Below are 24,258 nucleotides of genomic sequence, written 5' to 3'. Positions count from 1 at the left end.
GCTACTCCCCCCCCCCCCTCCCTCCACGGACTCGGGCTGGAGCTGCTGATGGTAAGTATTAAACCCACACACACGCAGGCACTCATACATACACACACACACAGGCAGGCAGGCACTCACGCACACACACACACAGAGGCAGGCACTCACGCACCCAGGCACACACATACGCACGCACTCAGACACACACACAGACAGGCACTCACGCTTTCACTCCACGCTCCTCCCCGCTCCCCGAAGCCTCTCCTCCTCCCGAAGCCTCCCCTCCCCATTGGCTCACAGCCACACCACGTGACGCGTCAACGCTAGACATCACCATTTTCTTGTGTCCCCTAGCGGCTGACGCGCCACAGCGTGTACAGGCATACCCCAGTTTAAGGACACTCACTTTAAGTACACTCGCGAGTAAGTACATGTCACCCAATAGGCAAACGGCAGCTCACGCATGCGCCTGTCAGCACGTCCTGAACAGCAATACCGGCTCCCTACCTGTACCGAAGCTGTGCGCAAGCGGGGAGACTATAGAGCCTGTTACACATGTGTTATTTACATCAGTTCGGCACGTATATGACAATTGCAGTACAGTACATGCATCGATAAGTGGGGAAAAGGTAGTGCTTCACTTTAAGTACATTTTCGCTTTACATACATGCTCCGGTCCCATTGCGTACGTTAATGCGGGGTATGCCTGTAGTGCTCTGTGCAGCCAGGGGGGACCGGGACCGGCTCAGCAGGATTCCCCTGCTGGTGGGGAACTCGTGACATGGCCGCCCGCGCCAACGAGCGCAGCGGGACCGAGGCCTAAACCAACTCAAGCTACGAGCAGTGAGAGGTTGCCAAGGTAACTGACTAGTGGCTTGTGGAAAGGTTATATTGTAACAATAATGTTGCAACTACACAGCAGCACTGACTGCTTCAGAGCAAGGAAACCTGCAACTTTCACTGGGGGCAGCTGCAGCCTGAGAGCAGAAAAAGTACACAGAAAATATACAATCCTGTTCCAGGACAATATTATTTTACAATTTCCGACTCATATTTTAATTACATTTATGAACAATTGGCTGTTTATAATGCGACGCGTATTCAGATGGTGTTTTTACTGCATTTGAGCAGCTATAGTTTGAGTTTTTTGTGTTTGCTGCTTTTCAGAATGGAATCTTCATACAATGCTCCATTGTGTGTCTCATAGTCATATTACAACTGTATTCTAGAATCCCTCTTATAAAGAATACCCAAACATATCTTAACTTTAAGCCCATTACATGTAGTAAAATACCCCCATTTGTTATATAACTTGTGATTTAATGATAGACCCAAGTAGGGGCAAGAGTATGGTCTAGAGACCAAGAACTAAAAGTATTTGACATGTTCGAGACACCCATAACGTTCTATGAAGTTTTATGAAGTTTCAATTGAACATATTCTTTCTTTTTTCTGATTTCTTCTATGAAGTTTTCATTGAACATATTATTTATTTTTTCTGATTTGTTTCTTTTCCCCATAGACTAACAGAAAGAGTTTAGTTAACTTCTTCTGCCGCAGACTGGAATGTAAAGGCTTCAGTTACTTTCAGCCAGACTATAGTGGAAAAACTTGCTTCGCTCTTTCTGCTATAAACTGTAATAAAAAGGTGCAAGCCCATCATTTTCATTACAGCCTTTAAAAGGTGTTCAAAAATAATACCGACCGTGTCAAAGTCGTCATTCATCCTCGAGATCAATAAAAAGCCAAAAAAGAAAGGCGTAGCCGTAGTTTACACTGATAAGAGCAAACCATGATACAACTGTGGGAAATGTGTAGTCATTCAAATAAGACCAATTTTATTCTTCTGCACTCAAAAAAAAAATTTGTCCAAAAATATGCCATGTTTCAGCCTAAATCAATTTTTGGTACAAGCTTTGGAAAACAAAGTTTTAATACGAACAATTATTTGTTTATTCAATTATTCCATAACTGTGTCAGCATAACTGCACACAGTCATTAATACAAATATTCACACAGACGGATAACAAAAGGTACAACCATATTTAGAAAGCCTTTATTTAGAATTGTTCCCATATTATGCCTCTAGAGGACCAATGTCGTCCTGTTGAATTCTAGGTGCCAGGTGTCTAGGTGCCTCAACTGTATGTATATCAATATATATATCAATATATATATATGTATATACACACACACACACACACACGAGTTCATGAGTGGTTCATAATTAATCAACTCAAATAAAATAAAAAACTCCTAAGCAACGGGGAAATTGTCAGAGTTCACCCACTCAGCTTTTCCCACCTATTGTTTAAAGATGCTTTGAACAGCCATCTGTATTGTAACCCTTTCAATATAGAGGACACCATGACACACGGCATCGCAATTCGTGTCCGTCTCCTCTAGCACTGAAATATTTTACAAAGGTGCAACAGGTGGGGAAACACAGGCTGTTCTCATATTTCTTCTATACAGTAGATTTACATCTCAACTATACAATGATTTGGAAATACAAGCAACCCACCCAAAGTACCTTCCGGCACAAGAAATGGTGACATTGAGGCCAGTACGTGTCCCCTCTTCTGCTCCTACCCCCCAACCCTTAGGCTGCGTCCATAGAAGGACAAGCAGCGCTGAGGCGTGCGGACGCTCCACGCTGAGCCCCTGCATCCTCAATGAGGGTGCCTTGAGAGGGGGCTCACGCGAGCGTCCGCAGGCGTGCTCAGGCTTTGGAGTTTTCAGCCGAGCGCCAAGCTGTTTTTCAGCGCGCCGTCGGCTGAAAACATCCAATCAGCCTTAAGCAGCGTCAACGTCACGGCGCCGTGACATTGACGTCAGTGCGTCGCGGGCGATTGGCCCAGCGACGTCACTGCCCTGCCTCCAACCACCTCCCCCCGGCTCCCTTCGCGCACGCTGGATCGCCTGCAAGTCCGTGCAATCGCGCTGACTGAAGCAGGCGAGCCTCAGCATTAGCGCGCCTCCGCTCTCCCCACCCCTCTATGGCCCGGGCCTTACTTGAATAAATCAGTACCCAAAATATCCAGAAGACAGCAGTTTTGCGAGATGCACAGTACTAGCTCTCCTGATACACAGCAGCTGACATTTTGAATCCATAATGGAAAACTTGACATGCTCTCTGGTCGTCACGCATTATTTTCCCAGTTCTAGATGGATTGGCGGGACATTGAAATTGTCAATGGAGAAAAGTTCCAGCAGGCACTTCTTTTGGAGAAGGAAAAGCACCACAGAGAGCCCCACCAACACCAGACACCACCAACACCAGACACCACCAACACCAGACACCACCAACACCAGACACCACCAACACCAGACACCACCAACACCAGACACCACCAACACCAGACACCACCAACACCAGACACCACCAACACCAGACACCACCAACACCAGACACCACCAACACCAGACACCACCAACACCAGACACCACCAACACCAGACACCACCAACACCAGACACCACCAACACCAGACACCACCAACACCAGACACCACCAACACCAGACACCACCAACACCAGACACCACCAACACCAGACACCACCAACACCAGACACCACCAACACCAGACACCACCAACACCACACACCACCAACACCACACACCACCATACCCAAGACTCCGCAAACTAGAACTATTCTTACGTTTTATTCCCTTATTCTTCACCCACTGGGATAAAAACACACACATTTTCAACTCTTGCTAGTACTCTAGATCAGGGGTGTACGCCTCCCAGATTGTTCGGGGGAGGCGTGGCGGTTTCAGAGACCCCGCGCTCTTCCCCCAAGGCATTTAAATTATAGCCGGGGGATCGCGTGAGGCCTCTGCATATTCACTTACCTTCTCTGGCAACGTGATGTCCCGTGACGCCGGAGAGAAGGTAAGGGAGGGGGGCGCAGCGGGGAAAGATTGCGCACCCCGGCTCTAGATTTCACAAGCTAGTGAATGTGTTTGTAAGTAATGGGAGTGTATATAAATCGGAGAGGAAGGATCCCTAAATGATGCACTCTACTCTACTAATCAAAACAATAAATCTTTATTCAAAAATAAGTAAACACTAGAAGTAATTAAAACCTAAAGGAGTGCGCTGTGAGAAACCAAATACGAGGGCTTCTCTGTTGTCAAATGGCATAGGTATATTAACCCTAGAAAGACAAATATGCTGGGTAAATCTTGCAGTAAATGCAAAGTGTAGGATTACACCCAAACGTTAGTACAGTGTATGTGATGCTGCCGAGATAAACCCCTATGGTGCTGAAGTAAAAGTAAAGGGTAATCCTGCTTAGTGTAGCAGTTTAACTTCAGTTGTGCTGTGTGATGTGATACATGCATTATATTAGATATATCACCGCACAAAGGCTGGTCCAGATATTAAACAGTTAACCAAGGGCGTAGTTAGTAACACCCTAGCATAGATTCATGAACTGTCAGTGATGTCCCAACTATAAAGGGTAATACTCATATACCAGTTGATCCTTTCATAGGATATATCATGCGGGATCTACTCACAGGGCCATGTTGTGGGCAGTACATGCAGACCCGCGTTCACTCGCGGTTGCGGACAATCGCAGAAGGACATTTGTAACCCTCATAAACCTCACTCTAGCTAGTGGGATCCACGTGTGTGGCCCACATCATGGTTAAATCTTGCTCAAACAACTGTACTACGGCAGACAAAGACCAAACACCTATGTGTTTGTCGCGCAACAGACGTCACTATGACGTCATCCCGACGCGCGTTTCGTTCCTGAGAGACGGAACTTCTTCGGGGTGGGAGGGTCCCTGCAGAGGCCTGCTTTTTAAAGCCTGCGGTTGCCATGGTAATATTTTGGCGTCATCAAGTGGGAGTGAACCTATCACTCAGTGCAAGACTCCCAGGCAAACCACACTTGTATAATAATACTACTTGCATTGCCTACTGACAGGGGAAACCTACTAATCTAAAAATAAGGTAAGTATAACATTAAAAATAATAAAACAGCTAATGACTTGTCTTGGTATCATTTCTAGCTACTGCTGTACTTAGCACTATAACATATTAGCATCTTGCGTGATGTTTGAGTATAATGACGCAATGTCAGTGCTAAATCTTTAATTATGCTTACAGAGCATATGACCAAAGTGCCACATTAATCTAATAAGGAATATATAGCAAATCAATATCGCCATATTCAGAATTAATGTTATGTTCTGAGGTCATAAGGAAATTACATTGTCAATGTTACTATAGGAATGCAAGTAATAGAATTAGTCAATTGCAAAGATTGATGTATGTCAATATTTACAGTATATAGCGCCATTAATGTACATAACGCTTCACAGTAGTAATACCAATTAATACAAATAACAGATCATATGAATAAGTGCTTCAGACATAAATGTAACATTGTGGAAGAGGAGTCCCTGCTCTGAAGAGCTTACAATCTAATTGGTAGGAAGAACGTACAGAGACAGTAGGAGGGCATTCTGGTAAGCGCGTCTGCCGGGGGCCAAGTTTTATGTATCATGTGTCTAGTATTAGCCACGGTGCTACTCATATGCTTCTTTAAGCAAGTGTGTCTTAAGGTGGGTCTTAAAGGTGGATAGAGAGGGTGCTATTCAGGTATTGAAGGGAAGGGCATTCCAGAGGTTGATATCTTAACCTTGCATTCTAAATCACAATCGGATTACTAAAATGTGTGCCAAAAAGGGCATCAAACACATTACTCAGCCATACATTCATCATTCATATGTACTGCACAAAAATAATACAGCATCATTCCTCTGCACATTTTGTAGCTCTTGCACTAAAGGGTGATAAAATCAAGTCTTCACATTTTTGTTTTAGCATTTTCGATGTGCAAATCAAGACCCAGTCTCCTTTACCATTTAACCTTAGTGACACTCAAATGTCAGTTATGGCTTAAAGGTCTGTGTGTGGCTTTCCAGTGAAATCTGCACTGTAACATACAGTACATTACATCGCCAAATGAAATTGTTGGCATCCCATTCGGATGTAATCCACAACTGAAAACCTTTACTCAGTGTAAAAGTAAAAATGTGCTGCTATTTGCAACTACTTGTTGTACTTGAAGACATACTTTGTTGTCAAGTCTTTAAAACTGTTGGAAAAAAAAAAAGACTGATCGAGAGATGCATTCAATACTTAGGGGCCTATGCAGAGAGCAGCGAATTTTAAAATTGGCGAGTTTAATAAAAAGTAGCTTTTTTGGAGAGTTTTATTCTCCATATGCAGAAATGTGCGAATTCTGCTATGTTTAACATGAATGCGTCTGGCGAGTTTAAATTGGCGAGATGCGCGCTGCAGAAATGTGTTAAAAAAAATTTGCGCCTTTTTTTTCCCTTTGCTATGGCCGCGAGCGGCAGCTTCTTGCCAACTTTTTCTGGCGAGGCAAAAAGGAGACAATCGCGCCATTTTATTGGCGCGAACAGCCGCTAGATGCCGTTCGCGCCTCTCTGCATAAGGATATTTTTAAAACTGGCGAGATGGAGGTTCTCGCCAGCCGCGAGACGAGTTTTAGAAATAAAAAAAAAAAATTGGCGCGTTTTTCGCAACTCGCCATTTTATGCTGTTTTCTGCGCGATTTTCTCCAAAAAATGGCGAATTTTCAAATAGCGCTGCTCTCTGCATAGGCCCCTATATCTTTTGTATTAAAAGTCCAACAAGTAAATACTAAAATACCTTTCTGTTTACACTCTAAAAGAAAAGAGGAGAGGTATAAAAAAAACAATATCTAGTGTTCTAATGCACATTTCTCCAGAGTTTCCCATGGAGTTTGGGTAAACTAAAAAAATGGAAATATCATAAACATGGGATAAGAAAAGTGAAACATTGGGATCACACATGGGAGAATAACAACTTTATTTCATATAGTGGTTTTCTCCCAATGGTACTCAGAGCTTCACTGTCCCTGCCCAGATGAGATTGCAAATCTGTGCTTTTTGGTAGATAAAGCGACTTCCCTAAGGTCACAAGGAGCCGACACTGAGATTTGAACCCCTGCTTCAAACTCTGTCGTTGTTATCAGAGTCAGTGTCTTTACTTACTGAGCTACTTCTTCAGCCCAATGTAAAGTAATCTTTATTAACGTGCACTTCTTTATTGTCTTTCATTGAAAATGGGTTACAAAGACCGTTGCTGTTGTCCTGAAATGCCCCAAAAGCATGCTAGTAATAAGATACAAACTAAACCCAAAATATTCCGTATCCACGGTCAGAGATCTATAAATTCCAATTCTATTCAAGTGATTTTGCAGTATCATATCAAGAAAAAGAAAATACACACACACACACACACACACACACACACACACACACACACACACACACACACACACACACACACACACACAAACCAGAAATGTCCCATTTTTTACACCAATGAGGAAACGCCAGCGAGTATAAAAGGAACATTTCTGAGTGCAGGTGTAGTGTGTGTAGAGGAGTGGCTCTGTCACAGCACAGTGTTACTTACTGAGTAACTCTAAGTTAACAACTACCCTATACTCAAGGTCATGAAAAGCACTCTAAACCTATTCAGAAATGCTGGCTCCAGGAGTGCTAATTATTTCTACCAGGCCCACGAAGCGGGAGTTCTGAGGGATTCCCAGCTGTCCAGTGTGCTTTTCTCTGGGGCGCTTCCTTAGAACTTCGCTACAACCACATGTTGAGTTGACAGAATTTGCATCTCTAAGGGGATGCTTAATTACTTGTCAATTCAACGCCACCACGATTCAAAAAAAGCTAACACAGAATGTTGGAAATAAATTTAAAACCAAGCATTCTAAATGTGATATGGACTTTTTAATCAAAGCAGACAATACTTTCAAAAGTGAACTAATAATACATCAATTGTATTAAGAGTAAACCTCCCAAAATGTAAAGGCCTCTCTCGCACATGCAGGGGAAAAAATATGTTAAAGCTGCAGTTCAGTCAATATCCTGCATGTGTTTTTTTTTTTTAATAAATCAGTTCTGTAGTAAGAAAAAATACTTTTAGCATTTTCTGTTTTTAAAAAAACAACTTTGAAAGACCAATTTTCTTGTATTCTATTTTAACAGCCATTTGCTAAGGCACTGCCCCTTCATGTCCTGTCACAAGCTCTGGCACACCCCTTTGTCAGGCCTGCCCTCCCTCTAGCACATGTCAGTGCAGGAGTGCTCATGAATATTCATGAGCTTCCACTGAGTGACAGAGGTAGAATATAAACATATGCCAGCTCTAATTATGTCACCAAATTTCGCCTATCAATACATGGAGAACAAATTGACCTGCAGCTATACAGTTCTTTAGGTAATTAGAGATTGCACACATAAAACTATTGAAGTAAAAAAATAAATAAATAAATAAATTAAAAAAAAGACTGAACTGCAGCTTTAAGTAGAAAATAAGGCACAAGACATTTCTTCTGCAATTGTGAGGATTTACTATATTTGTTGTTCTAATCGGTTTTTAAAAAGCTGGGAAAACAGAAAGTAATGAAGTAAAAAGAGTGCCCCCCCAACAATTTTAATACAATGAAATTATTAAACTGACAAAGTATTAATTTGAAACCAAATAAAAGTGATATATCTAGTGGATGAAAAGCCTCTCCTCGATGCAATAGCACACAGTCAGGGCCGCCAATAGAAATCTTGGGGCCCAGGACAAATTAAAGGTGCAGGCCACACACCCCTGATTAATTCCCCTATCTCCCCTGGTATTCCCCCATTCTCACCCCTCACCACCACCCCATTAATCCCCATACCCCACAGTGTATTGTGTGATCCTTAGGGGTGGGAGAATGAGATATGGGGAGAAAGGAGAGAAGGGGGGGAGGGGGAGAGAAGGGGGGGAGGGGGAGAGAAGGGGGGGAGGGGGAGAGAAGGGGGGGAGGGGGAGCGAGAGCAGGGGGGGGGAGAGGGAAAGAGAGAGGGGAAAGGGGAGAAAGAGGGGGGAAGGGAAGAGAGAGGGGGGAAGGGGAGAGAGAGGGCAAGGAGAGAGGGGGTAAGAAGAGAGGGAGCAAGGAGATAAAGGGGAGAGAGGAGGATATTGGAAGAAAGGAGAGGATCTGAGTGTGCCCCACTGCCTACTGGCTGCCCCGGAGAATTGAGGGGTCCTGTTAAAGAGCCCTGTGCAGGGGGCCTGCCGAGTTGTCTGCTGAAAGGTGCCCACGGAGGTGCCTGTTAGGGGAGCCTCCCTTCTACCAGTCTACAGGCACCTCCAGACACCTTCGAGCAGGCCACTGTCACGAGAAGGGGGTGGCTAGCCCGGTAATAAAGGGGTTACACCCGAGCTGGCCACCCCCACCATCGTGTGGGAGGCAAGGGGTTAACTATAAAAATGGTTAAATGTATTTTTTATTCCCCTGCCTCAGTACAATGTGTATTCCCCTTTAGTTGCAATGTATTATCCTAATTACATGTGTTCTGATCCTAGAGTAGCTACACCAAGCACATAAACTGGGATCAGGTTGGAAGGGAAAGGGTTCACTGTGTATGTTTATAGCCCTTTGTTCCCCTTCCCGCCTTTTCATCCACCATTTGCCGGCTCTGTCCATAGGTCGCCACTGGAGCTCCATAGAAGTCAATGGAGATTGCGAGGGTTTTGGACCCTATACCTAGGAAGACCAGCAGATGGCGCCCGAGAGGATGAGTGGAGCTTCCCCATTGAAATGAATGACGTAATGCATTTCAATGGGGAATACCTCGAGTCCGCTCTCCAAGAACTGAGTTGGATGCCTGCCAAACCGCAGTATCGGAAAATGGCTACAATCTCAAAGAAAGGGGTTTGATCACTGAATTGCCGTGGGAACTCGGTCACGGTCAAGTTCAAACCTATTAAAATCCTAACTTTGGTTCTGGGGCAGCTATAATTCACACCCCCAGTCAGGATTCCCCCGGCCCAGATCCCCATCTGGCAGACTTGTAGACGCCAACTCTTTAGAGTGGGGTTAGGGAAATGGGACCCTGACTGAAGGATTGTGCGCATGTGCCAGCTACCTGGGGGCAGGTACCAGAGTGCTTCCAACGTTAGCTGGCAAAAGGTAATTGGGTGCAGGTAATTGTCATCCAATACCTGAGTCTCAATGTTAGGGATAGAGCCCAAATCACATATAAACGATTGTAAGCTCTATGCCCATGTTCTTCGTTGTTCTTCGTGATTTTACCTGAATGATACCTGATGCCTGATGCCTGATGCCTGATGCCTGATGAACTGCTAACCTGAATCCTTGTTATTTCATTGTCCCCTTCCTAAGTGTATATATTCAGTTTGTTATTTGTCCAACATTGTGTGTCCACCTGTCTTTTAAGGAATAAAATCTCTTTATTATATCACAGTCGTATTCAATTCAACCCAGTTTATTTGGTGTATATTATAGCCCTGTGGCTACCGTGACAGCCACCTCTGCGGATCAGGCCAGATTAGATTTGCCGGCAGTGGGTTCGGGCCCCTTTACTCACCGGGCCCAGGACAGCAGTCCCAGCTGTATCCCCCTGTTGGCGGCCCTGCATAGTAACCATCACTGAAATGGATAAAAAGTCATTGTCTTTAACCCAGCTGGGAATCGGTGCAGGAGGCTCTTCAACTGGCGGCTGGTGAGCCAAATGTGGCCCACGAAGGCCCGTGAAGTGGCTCATGGACGATCAGTTGCTTAAGCAACTAGTATTAAATTAGCAGGAGCAAAGTACAATTTCTCACACAAACTCACTTGTAAGTAAAGGGAATGTAAATATGTGTTGGCACATACATGCTTTATACATGCTTGCAAATTTATGACATATTATAATTATCACGTTTTTAAACCTAAAATATTATAATAGGTTTGTGGCCCTTCTGCTCCTAAATGATTTCTGATATGGCCCCTTTGGAGTAGTTGAAGAGCCCTGCTGTATGATCTCCCAGGGCTCAAAAATGTTATCTGCCTGCACCGGTTCACCGTGGGAGGCCACGTGTTGCAGACAGGGATCCACCGTGGGAGACCACTTGTTGCCTGCAGGAATCCCCCATCGGAGGCAACTTGTTGCCGGCAGGAATCCACAGTGGAAGGCAACTTGTTGCTGGCAGGGATCCACCGTGGAAGGCCACGTGTTACTGGCAGGGATCCACCGTGGAAGGCCACGTGTTGCCGGCAGGGGCCCACTGTGACAGATCTTGGGAAACAGAGCTATCAATCACTGCTCGGCTTCCTGAAGTTGCTCCCCACAATGCCTTGTATAGCGAGATGCACAGCATTATGGGTAGCAACTTCAGGAAGCAGACTGGTGATTGACAGTTCTGCAGCTGCCGCTGTATTTAAGCTTCAGAAATCATCACCAACTTTCCACTCGTTCTGGTCGAGTGGACAAATGAGTTCAAGCCCTGATAATTGCTGCAGTCCCATATCGGGAGAAAGAAGGGAAGTGAGATTTCTGGTCTCATAGCACCACTTTACTACAGTTTCATTCAATACAAAGTGACTAATACCAATATTTTCTCCAATCCAATAGCAAATCCACAATGCATGTGTGTGCTTGGAGGTGGGGAGGTTCTGTGCGCAGCTTGTGAAAGCTAGAGGCAAGTGACCTTCAATAAACATTCTACTAGTAACGCTTCACGGCCTTTAAACGGATTAACCATTAAAAGAGAAGCATGGAAAAAATGACCTAAACTCTAATGCTGACAGAGAGGCCTTTTCAAACAATGGTGGAAAGCTCAATTATACAATTCAGTTCGCTGTCTCCATCTAATCTACAGAGAGAATTACAATACGATTTCTCAAATCACCTACTACTGTATTACCGAATAATAAATAAAAAATTAAAAAAAAGGATAAAAGAAGTTGGGCAAGACGTCAGTGTTTACACTGCTAAAGAGATCTCCTTGTGTCCTTGGGTAAGTCAATATCTCCCTGTGCCTCAGGCATCAGCATAAGTTTGTAAGCTCTTCTGAGCAGGGACTCATTGTGCCTGCATCCATATAAAAAAAAAGGGTATATTTATGTGTAATTACACCTGGGAATTCAGAAAGTCCAACTAACCGTATGAAAATCAGCAATAGAAAAACTTGTGCTGCTGCTAAATGCTTCTGATCATAATTAACACCACAATTTTTTTGTAAAAATATTTTGAATCCCTTTATTCTTCCTAGCTAAAAAGTAATATGAAAGACATACCATTATCATAGGGTGTATTCATAAATGTTATATGGCAGGGGTGTCAAAACTCAGTCCTTTATGGATATCCCTGCTTCAGCACAGGAGGCTCAATCAGTGGCACAGCCACTTTCTTGGAGTACACCTGCGGCAAGAACCGAGACTTCGCTCTACAAACACGCGCTCACATTATACGTATGGGACGCCTTTGAAGGGAGCGGAGTGCCTCACAGAAATCAGCAATGTGTGAGTTTGTATACATAGGAACTGGCCGCAGATAATAACCATTGGGACTACTTTATCGGCTCATTTCCCCACTGGCTGAAACGATTTCATGGTATTTTGTTTTTTCCCCGCCTCTGCTTTCCCAAGCATTTTTTATCATTATTTTACTCGGTCAAGGATGATCAGTTAGCTCTTCCCACCGACGTCCTCCTACCTGTGTAACAGCCGCAGAAACGCGGTTAGGGTGTGTAGGGCTTTAATCATGAAGGCATACATTATCAAACCTGGGGAAATTAACAATCTTCTGGCAGGTCAAATCAGGGGTGAAAGCTCTGGATTACCTCACTGAGGTAGAAAAGAAACTTTTCCCCGGATCAAACAAGCACAAATACAGCTTACAACAAAGTAGAATAAATAATGAACAGTAACCAAACACAAAACAGTAGGAGGAAATAAATGATTGAGATTTGACCACACTCTGATAACAAGCAGGCCTGCAGTGCATTGTTGCAACACAGGATGGCTTAAAAACTAACCACTATGCCTCCAGAGGAGCCTGTAGCACACAGCTAGCCCCTCTGGCAGCAAAGTGCTTTAACGTTTTCCAGGAAACATTAAATCAAATGGGGGGCCTTTTACAGGCGCATGGGAAAACAGCCAAACTAGTTGAGCCTAGTGGTCCATAATCAGACATCGATGTCTGCGAGCCTATTAAACCGCCACTGGATCCCTATTGCACTTCATGCGCAGATAATGAAAAGGTTGTTTACGTGAAACATCTGAATGTTATGACTTTGCGGGCTGTCAGACCTCAGAGATTACATTAAACAGAGAGGGCGGAAAACGGAACAAACATTCTGAAAAACGTACAAAAGAAACTTCATTTTCCTGTGTTTATAATGTATCTCCTTGTATCCTTCACAGTTTATTTTAGTGTGAAAACCGTGTTACTAATTTCAGACTGGGGTTACAAAAAGGTGGGACGTCACTATGGCAATGTTCTTTCTACCTTCCAGCAGACTTCCAAAACAGAATGCGGTATAATGGTTAATGTGTTCGTCTTTAACACACAAGAGCCTGGGTTTAATATTCGTTCATTACACTCTTTTCCCCATGGTGGTATTGTTTACAATAGAAACGCACCAATCAAAGCAGTTATACTCTCTATACACCATAACAATTAAAGTTCCCTTTCTTATTTCTTTAGCAAAACCTCCCTTTTTAAATCTGACAGTGGCATTCTAAAGGTAATATTTGCTGAAACTGTGTCTCCCTGGGAAATTAAAATGGCCACTGCCATCCACACACATTAAAACCGAGGTTGACATGGTAGCAGCTGACGTCAGTATAATAACAATAACAATAACAATAACGACAGCAGAAAGCAGGAAACAGATCAGCACAATGTAAGCCGACATCATTTTTCTAGTACAAGCTATTATTAAGTAGTTCTGCGCTTGGACAGTTTGTGTTGCTCTCGGATATGGTCAGATATGATTGTCCCAGTCAATTCCCATCACTTACAAAATGATTCAGGCTTTTCAACATGTTCTATAAAGCAACATGCAGAGCTGATTCCGTAAACACATTTCTGTGCTACTCTAAAGTGAGGTCCCCCAGTGCTTGGCTTGTACCCACGCTACCTCCCATTCTGGATGTAATATTAAAAAAAAAACACCACAGAGCTCAGTATACTAAAGATGCAGTACAGTGGCCACGTGGAGTAATGTGCAACCTCTCCAGCTTACCTATTTCAGTGTCTTAGTTACTTATTTATTTTTCTATTTCAGTTATTACTGTAGGTACAGTGTTTGTTTAGCCTTTTGAGAGACTGCACTAAAGCTAATGATGTATTTAATAGACTAAAAGTAGTTGGTGCCTTATTTTGCAATTTGGGAAACATTATTAAAAAAAATACTGTACCCATACTTTTTTTAAATTTTATTTATTATTTGTACATCTATATTTTGTTTGAGGCACCAACCACAATTTCACTTCATAAACATGGTACTGCCAATAGTTCTGTTTGGTTTCACAAATAAATGAACCCCTAAAGCAAGCGTAAATTAAAATATAATTAAGAACCACAAACACATACATGCAACATAAGCACTACTCCCATATGTATGATGTAAGGTCAAGAAGGGCATCAAACTACTTTAGGGGGCAATACATAGAATGCCCTCCTGATGCCTGAGTCACATTATGGACTTTTCAAACACTAAGTGCATTATTACAGTATCTATGTGCATTATTCTTATATGGTTAGAAGGCATCTCATTCATAGCATGCCTGGATATGAAGAGAGAGGGGCATGGGGGAGCAAAGCCTCAGACTTCAAATGATAATATGCAACTTGGAAACCCTAATACTTCAGGTGTCTGTCTATGGAAAACATAAATGATACAACTGGGTATGATATTCAAATGCCATTGGAATAGATTGTGATTGTATGTGAGAGCCGTTCTGGGAGTCAAGTGGAAATCCACAACACAAACCTGAGCCAATCATAATGTTCTCTCTCTGAACGTTCCGTTACATATAAATAAGATCTGTACGTTCTAAACAATTGCACGTTTGATTGGCAAAAGTCATAGCTATCATTGCTAAAAGAACACACACGGGCTTTCAGCAGGAAAAAAACACTTGTCTAAACCATCCCAGCTTTCTCATCCACTCACTCATTGCTTGAGGACAGAGTTGTCGGTACAGCAAGCTTGTTAAACATAAAACACTTTGGGCAATAAAAGAAGGTGCGCTCCAAAATCACAACATATTCCCCGATTTGCTAAATGTTTTAAAATCCATGAAACACCATTACAAACCTATACGTTCCACCGTTTGCTGGTTACATTTAATCTCCGTTATATCCAGCTATCCTATAAAGCTTATGTGCACACCCATTAAGCACTTTCAGTAGTTCTATTCACCCTGTGCCGGAATGCTTAAGAGATGCGACTTTCAAAAGCGAAATCCTAGGTTATCTTGTTTTGCATGCACATTTTTATGACGGAAAAACAGCCTTGATTAAGTAATCCAAGGGTAGCCCTCCTTATTAAAACCCAATCCTGTTTTTTGGGGGGGTATGGATCCCCCAAATAAAAAAAAGGTACAGAATAAAATATCACCCAGCCACCCAGCCTTGTATGTTTCTTCATGGCTCGCCCAGAAGAGCTCTGGTGGCTGAGACGGATTCCTTTCAGTATATGGAAGCTTGCAGAATATATTTTACATTTAAAAAAAAACAAAGTTTGAAAAACAAAAACTGTGTCGGAGGGGTCTTAATGATGAAAAATAAATGTCTGTGTGTTGCCTTCGTTACCAATACATGTAAACGTATAGGATTGCACCTTTAAGTAAAATTATTTCTGTAACATTTTACGACATATGCACAGTAATATATTTATCCCCTATCAATGGTTCCAATTAACCTTCATTTAGCAACTCGAGTGAAGAAAGGATTCTGTGCTATGAGTAATGAAGCAATGTGTCCATAAAACATTGTGGAAGCAAGTCTTACCTCTATGTCTATTTGTAGTTTTGTCGAACATCAACATGGCATCCTCAACCTGAAAGAGAAACACGGGGTCAGAAAAAAATTCCATTGTACATTCTGGGGATTATTTTGATACTCACAGACAGAGAAAAACTGTTTTGGGCAACAAAACCAGGCTATATATTTTGCAACTGTTTTATAATAATAATAAATGGTATATTTATAAAGTGCTTTCCAAACCCAAAGTGCTTTTTGTATTATACTTCAATTTAGTAACAGAATAGCTTGACCCAAAATTTGTCAGTGCATCCATCTCTGCTTTGGTCATACTGTTAGTAACTTTTTAGAGATTCCTGAAGCAAAAAGTGTATATATGTATGTATATCTTTATTTATATAGTACCATTCATGTACATAGCGCTTCACAGCAGTGATACACCGGACATAATAATATGACACATAATGGGAATAAGCGCTTCAGACATCATAATAACATTAGGAAAGGGAGTGACTGCCCCAAAGAGCTTACACTCTATGGGGAATGAGGCATTAAAAATGCCCGTGTACATAGTTTATTTGGATAGCTATAGATTAGCTAGATATAGAACCTCCTCCACACACCTCCAGATAATGTAATGCACATGTGACATATAAACAGTAACTTAGAAGCCCATATGGAAAATATATGGACTACTATATGTGAACACCAAGAGGCAATACTGAAGGAAAGTTTCTGCTCGTTACAAATCTCCAAGGACAACTCGTTTCAGTTGTGTATTCATTCATGTGTCATGTGTATTCATTTTATCTTTTACCCTACTCTGAATCAAAAGAAAAGGCACCCTCCTCTTTAAGTGCTCTTGGTCAAAACTGGCAATTTCCATATGATGAACCAACACACCAAACTGACAATTTCCAAATGATAAACAACTGGTTTGCTAGATTCCCCCCTGGAGCATGTAGCTAAGGGGATGTTCGGGAGGAAGATTGCTGGCTCTATCCAGGTGTTTGAAATTTTCCAAGACATCACAGGAGAGGAAGCATGAATATAATACACTTTTTTTTTCGTGTCACTTTTGGCATCTTGGTAATATATATTTAAAAAAATAAATAAAACCACAACAAACTTCAGCCTTCCCTGACCATCTCAGCCAAGCCCCAGAGAATGCCAATGCATAGTTCTACGCTGAATACTATTCCCCAAGATTCTCTGGGGATCAGAAGTTCCAGAATAGGGCACAGTGAGCATTGCCGCTTCCCCCTGTCAGGTTGATGGTACCGCTGCTTCAACAAAGCCTTTGAATTCCCTATATACAATATTTTCCCTGTGAACCAACAGCTTTTAAAAGAATAAAGCATTCAACAAAACAGCGTGTTGAATGTTTGAGCATCCACAGGAAGAAGTTGGCTACAGTTCTCCGCCAGCTGGGCATTTTGTAATTTTCCAATTGGTAGATTTGGGAATCGGTATGAATCGCTCGGGCCCCAGATCAACTCTGATTGAGGCTGCTGAGCCTACTGAAGCGGCTCTTACAGAGGATCCAACACCAGGATTTTTCAGGTTGTTGGTCTCTATAATTACACACTTACCCTGCTGGAACAGCCCCTTGAGTTGGGCCACAAAGCTTTGATCAGAGCCATTGAACAAGGAAAACTTGGCCAGTGCCCTTTATTGAACGCTCATTTTAAATAGTGCCTCAGGATTTTGGTAGCCCTTAAGAAATTTCCCGATCACGGACTTTGGTCTCCTGGGATTTACACAGATTAAAGATTCTGAAACATTATAGATTTTTTTTTTCCCAGCAATGTTATGCAAATAGTGTCCTCTTATAAATTTGAGAAAGAAACGGAAGTAGTTTAAGGCACGTGTGCGCAAACTGGGGGCACAGGGTGACATTTTTCTAAGAAGGGCGCCGATTTTAAAGCACAATATTATAACACCTTCCTAGGCTAACTCTACTGTGACCTATGCCAACATTGATTGATAGATTGGTTAGAAATGATTTAACAAGTTATTTATTTCACGACGTAACTAATTTGTGCAACCCTGGCTTAAGGTATTAGAGTAAGGGTGGAAAATGTGTGAGAAGTACGAGAAGTGCATTGCATAATATATTCATTTCAGTGAAGTATTGAAACTTTGCACTGCCAGAGGGGGGCAGGAATGAACAGCAATGTATCCCTGTGCCCTCTGGCAGTGAAAGGATTAAGGAGGGTGTTAGATACGATACTTTATGCAGGATAGTGAGGCATAAACCAGATATCCCTATTAAGACTTATTTACTCCCTGGTTCCAAATAAGAATCACCTTGGTGATCACATTAAAGGCGCAGAATTTGAGCAATTTGCTTTCCAAACTCACTTGAAGCAATCGGTTATTACCTTTATCCCCAGATCAGTTTGATAGCTGGAAACGCAGGCCTGCACGTATAAAATGGGAAATGCTTGAAACACTGCATATTTTATAAATCCTTAGTTATCTTGGGCCATTTATGGTGGTCCAAACACTTCTCCCTCTGTCTGCCCTTTCAGGATCCACTCCACCTTCCCCTAGGGCAACCATTGTGCACAAAAGAATAGATTGTTTGCTTGTATACTGAGGTCATACAAGCAGGATTTCAATAACTTATGTACATAAAGTGCAACAATGAAATGCTATGAAATACTTTACACACACAGACTAAAAATAAATTTCAGAGCTAGCAAAATAAAACAAAAAACAGATAAAATTGTTCAAAGACGCACCAAAAAAAGGGACGGAAAAAACCACTTGCTTTCTAATTGCAGAAAAGAGAAAGTCTTTAATTCCAAACTCAGAAAAGCCATCAATGTGCTGGCACAGCAGCAAGGACTGAAACTGGAATATTCAAACTATACAAAGCCTGAATAGAGGGAAGGGGGGGGGGATGCGTTCCTTGCATGCACAGCTAGTTTCTCACGGTTCTCCGTGATTCAAAGAGAAACAGCTTGTGTGAGTCTTCACTGAGGAGCAATGAGGGGCAGAGTCAAGGTTGGATTGTGTACCCTTGCAAAAGTAAAATCTTTTTTTTGTTGTTACAAAGGTCTCTGTGAGGCTTATTGTCCAGCCTCGTTTCTGCTGATCAAGGTCTCGAGCAGAGGTGCAGCAAAGCCAATGCAGCTCAGTCTCCCGCCTGCTCTGCCCAATCAGAAACATTCTTTCACGTTCTTTGCCTTTCTTGGATTGATTATTGTGGTTACAGTGTAACATGTGATGTAATTTGTGATGTCAAAGCAGAGGAATATTGCGTTATGGGAGTCAGCAAAGCACCTGATATGCCACTATGGGTCCCGAGACTGCGATCTATATTTTATTGGTACTTTCTAATGAATTTTCAAGTCTTCACATTCATCTTCATGGTTTTGCATGCCTCATTGTATACAGAGTGAACGCTTCTCCCCTCCCAAACCCCGACCCACCACCTCCATCAGCACAGACAGGGTTAGGACAAGCCCACCAGCTGCACATTGCAGCGCTCTCTGTAGGACTGAGGCTGATGTAGGGTTATCCACATCTGTGCATCTGAAACGGAGTTGTAAAGTATTTGATGCTCCGTCATAGATCAATAGTAATATACAACGCTAGTTATTATCTACTGATACCCAGAACCTAAAAATCCCTATTTGTACAAATCAAACCCTTCATTTGAAACAAATGAAGCACTTAACATATTCACATCCCTAGGCACTGTAGTCCGTTGAGCCGCAACACACTCCATTATTTTGCTTTAATATTAGTTTACATGGCCATCTTAACACAGCCAGATGAAAGCTTCCTAAAGCAAGCAGCCTGCAGCAGCCCAATTCCACTACCCTCAACTTCGCTTAAAACACTATGGATGAGTCTCCATAAGTGCAGCTTACGCCTGTATTCATCTGAAGTAATTAAGAGCCTCCATAGACAAAGTCTTGGAACAAATATTTTAAACATTACAAATTGACCATAACAAGTCTCGGGCTACACAAGAGAATACTTCATTTGTTTGCAGACTGACCCCAACGTAAAGTTAACGTGTTCAGTATCAGAGACCTGTAAAACACCCATTGTGGTAACGTACATCTAAAACGCTTTCTGCCTCTGATGGGTTTAAAAGTTCAACTTAAGATGTAAACAGGGAAAAAAAGGAAACCTCTTTAATCACCGTCTATGAGAGGGGGGTGGGCAATTCCAGTCCTCAGGGCCACCAACAGGCCAGGTTTTATGGATATCCCTGCATCAGCAGCAGGGATATCCTTAAAACCTGATCTGTTGGTGGCCCCTGAGGACTGAAATTGCCCACCCCTGGTTCAAGAGAAGAAGAAATAAACCTGGAAGAGACACGTTTTAATAATGGTAACCGTTCCTCTGCATTGCTTAAAATAGAGAGACCAGCTCACACCAGATGGCAAAAAGACACAGGCAGCGGATTTTGGCTTCCAACAGCAGTATATTATTCAAACAAGTCAGTGGAGTTTAACAGTTATTAAACCTTTTACACGTGAGTGTTTTACGGCTGGCTTCATATTTTATATCGTTTTAATGCAGTTTATTTTGTAGGGAAACGTCAGCGTTATTATGCGCCAAATGTTTTATTGAAGCTTTCTTCAGTTCAAGTGCAGAATCACGGCTTCTGCTTGTGGTAAAGGTGTTTTTCTATAATAAATCAAATGAACACAAATCCTTTGTTTGTTACCAAAAACATTTATGTCCGTTGTAGACAGGAGAGTGCAGATTACTATATGAAAGGTATTGCCCAATTGGGATACATGCATTATTTTTATTTCACGAGGCCCTGATCAGCACAGAATTCTAAGGTCACCTTGAACTTTTGGGGGCATATGTTTTTTTTCTTCTTTTTTTTTAAATATCTTCTGGTGATCTTGTAATGTACAAGGTCTTGGCTCAATCATATCATTCAACTTTACTTTGATTCACATGTGGCATATAAAATGTTTAAAAAAAAAAGGAGATAAAAACATACAATATGCAGCTTTTCCCTGTGTTGAACTGGGTGGTCCAGTCTCCTGGTTTGGGACCGCGCGAGTCCTACATCACAAAATACCTTTGTGCACGAGATATTTCTCCACTCATTTTTCTTACAGATTAGGTTGCCATACTGGAATAGGGAAAATGGGAAGTTTCTTGCAAACCATAGGCTTCCTTGCTACAAGATCATTTGTCTATTGAACAAAGTTATTAATTAGATGTTCTGGACTTTTTTTGGCCATTAATAGCCCCAATATATATATGTTAGCGCGTTTTAAAGTTTTAGGTGAAGTACTTTTCCACTGACGAACCATTAGCATCCAAAAGTCTAGTATGTTCCGAGGGAAATGTTATAACCACCAAATCTGTTGAGATACGTAGTCATGCAGTTCCTAGCTAATAATAAATAAGACCACAGGGTGGCCACACGTGATGTTACATTCTGTGGCAGGACGAAAAGTTCATGCATACAAATGCAGTCGACTTCATTGCTCCTGTTGATAAAACAACATATTGCGCTGCAACGCAGAATATCAGAGTTGTCATAGGAGTCAGTGATAGCACAGAATAGCCCACAATAGTCTATCATAACCTGCCAGTGGAAGCAATAACCTTTGCTACATGTGAGTATTCTGCTCGCAGCTTGACCAGGGAGGTTCCAGGCGGTTCCCCTCTCCCCCCGCCTTGTACCCACATGCAACGTACAAATAAAGACAGGAAACGGGAGCTGGAGGTAAAATGGCCGCGGCTATTTATTTATACAGAAAACCTAATGGGGTAAATGCACTCCCTGCCAGAGTGTGCTCCTTTGTCAGGAGGGGGAGGGGACGGTCAGCCGGCCCTCGAACCGCTGACCTCGTGTCCCCTACGCGAGCGGGCTCTCGAGGTCATGGATAACTGACCTTGCCCACTCGTACTCCCCCCGGGCTCAAACGGCCCAGCTCCCAGTCTGGCAAGAACAAGCACCTACCCCCCAAGAGCCGCCGCGACAAAGGCAAAACTGGACAATGACCCCTCCTGCTCGGAACCTCGTCCTTTCACTCAGCACGTTATCAGCTGTTCGTGCTGTAACGGAACAAAGAACCATTAACACGGCATACAATGCATATGTCCACATTCCTGGGAGTACCCTGCCCTGCTCAACCTTCTACTGCAGTTCATTACATGATTGCAATCACTAACTAAGGGGATGGGTGGGTGGGAAATCGTCTGGCGGGCAGCCAAAGAGGATGTGCTGCCCGCCAGCCTGGCCTTAAGTAGGCCTTCCGGGAACTCCTCCCCTGTGCTGGGGAGGGAGGTGTGGGGGCGGGCCAGCGAGGGGAAGGCCGGACCCCCCCCGGTCATGAAGCCCCCCCGCCTATGGCTAGGGGGTGCCGCTTTCCAATGTCAAAAACCGATGATGCAAATGGAGAAGATTGGAAGTGCTAGGCACAGCCTCTGTGTTGTGCTCTATAATGAACGGTAAGAGCAGCATCTCTTAGAAGGGTCAGACAATACGTTTCTCTCTTTGGCATTGCCTGTACTTTTCATCTGCTCAAATGTACAGTTCGCCATTTCAGTGAAAGTACTAATGTGCAAAGTGACTTTTTTAAACAATGCGGCCAAAGAGAATTTCCTAGGAAATGCCCTTCGCGACACTTGAGTCGGTGTGGATTTCCTACCTCGTAGTATTAAACCTCAACTTGCCCCTTACAAAAGTAATATGTACTATATATATATATTCTCTGGAGCTTGTTGTGGTGAGTTTTGTAGAAAGGATTTGGAGCAAATGTGGAAAAGATTTTATTTAAAGCCTACATTATAAAATGAATCGGAGGTCTGGTTCATGACTGGGCACTTCATTACAAATAAAACATACATTTAAAGGCAAGGGGGATGCTATCCACACGGAGGTTCCTTCTTTTCCTTCTCTCTCCTCTATGCTTTTACCTAAACCTCCTTATTCCACCCGACTCCTTTTCTCCGGTTACAGAGCTGGAAGTTTCTAAGCCGATCTTCTCTTCTCCCTCTACCACAGAGCTGTCAAGCACGAGGGGTCACCATGTGGCCCATGGCCACTGAGCCGACAGACCCCGCGCTCGAACCACTGGGGTGTCCCAGCGGCTGTGGTGGCCCGGTCGCCCGATGCTGGAAGTTGCATGTGGCTGCCGGGCCCCGTCTGCCCCGCGCAGGTCCAGGCCCCTTCTGCCCCCCGCTGGTCCAGGCCCCGTCTGCCCCCCGCTGGTCCAGGCCCGCCCCCTGGGATGGGGGAGAGAGAGAAGGGATGGGGGAGAGAGAGAAGGGATGGGGGAGAGAGAGAGAAGGGATGGGGGAGAGAGAAGGGATGGGGGAGAGAGAAGGGATGGGGGAGAGAGAAAGGATGGGGGAGAGAGAAGGGATGGGGGAGAGAGAGAAGGGATGGGGGAGAGAGAGAAGGGATGGGGGAGAGAGAAGTGATGGGGGAGAGAGAAGGGATGGGGGGAGAGAGAAGGGATGGGGAGAGAGAGAAAAGGGATGGTGGAGAGAGAGAAAAGGGATGGCGGAGAGAGAGAAAAGGGATGGCGGAGAGAAAAAGGATGGACCAAGAGAGGGGATGGGGGATAGGCAATAGGGGACGGGGAGAAGGGAGTGGTGAAGGGGTGGTGGTAAGGATAGGGGATGGGGGAACGGGTGGGGGTGGGAGAGGGTGGGAGAGAGAGGGTGGGAAGGGGTGGGGGGGGAAGAGGTGATGCGGGGGTGGGGAAAGGATACCAGCGACGTTTACGTATTTTTAATAAGCAAAACGTTAAAGAAGTGTACTTATAGGTTATAATGACATAAGATTCGTCCCCCAAGCTATTCTGAGTGTGACGAGCCTGCTCCACCACATGCCCTCTCGCTCCTATACCCCCACCCCTGATCAGATATTACACTTTTGTCTTAATCAGCAATCTCATCCACATTTTCAATTCCTACCTGACCCCTGGCATTTTCCCCTCTTCCTTTAAGCATTCGGTGGTCCCACCTATTCTCAAACACCCTAGTACGTGCCGTAATAACTACCGCCCCGTATCCCTCCTGCCTTTTGCCTCCAAACTGCTAGAACGTCTCGTGTTCTCCCGTATGATCAACTTTCTTACTTCCCATGCCCTCCTGGATCTTCTGCAATCTGGTTACAGGTCACTCAACGGAGACTGTGCTCACTATAGTAGCCAATGATCTACATGAAGCTAAATCTAAGGTCACCTTTCCCTACTAATACTACTCTGTCTGCTGCTTTTGATATGGCCAATCACTCCCTTCTCCTTCATATTCTAAACTCTCTTGGTATCTACAACAAAGCTCTATCCTGGTTCTCATCATTCCTCTCCTATCACACATTTTCTGTCTCTGTTGCTAACAAGTCTTTGTCTCCTGTTCACCTTCGATCTACAGAGCCTGAGGAAGTCCAGTACTTGGACGAAACGCGTTGCTCTTCACCTG

At 43.5% G+C, this 24,258-nt stretch overlaps 1 protein-coding gene across 9 annotated transcripts in view; it reads right to left on the bottom strand.

Annotated features, from left to right (window-relative positions):
- MSI2 (musashi RNA binding protein 2) overlaps positions 1–24,258 on the bottom strand; it is a 575,344-nt gene that overhangs the window by 263,957 nt on the left and 287,129 nt on the right. For all 9 annotated transcript variants that reach the window (XM_075590055.1, XM_075590053.1, XM_075590052.1 and 6 more), the window contains one exon: positions 15,859–15,907. In XM_075590055.1, the coding sequence (XP_075446170.1) occupies positions 15,859–15,907 (49 nt within the window). The remainder of the gene's footprint in view (positions 1–15,858; positions 15,908–24,258) is intronic.

This window comes from Ascaphus truei, chromosome 3 (assembly GCF_040206685.1).
Source record: "Ascaphus truei isolate aAscTru1 chromosome 3, aAscTru1.hap1, whole genome shotgun sequence".
In the NCBI taxonomy this organism is placed as follows: Eukaryota; Metazoa; Chordata; class Amphibia; order Anura; family Ascaphidae; genus Ascaphus; species Ascaphus truei.
This window is presented reverse-complemented; position numbering and strand designations above follow the sequence as displayed.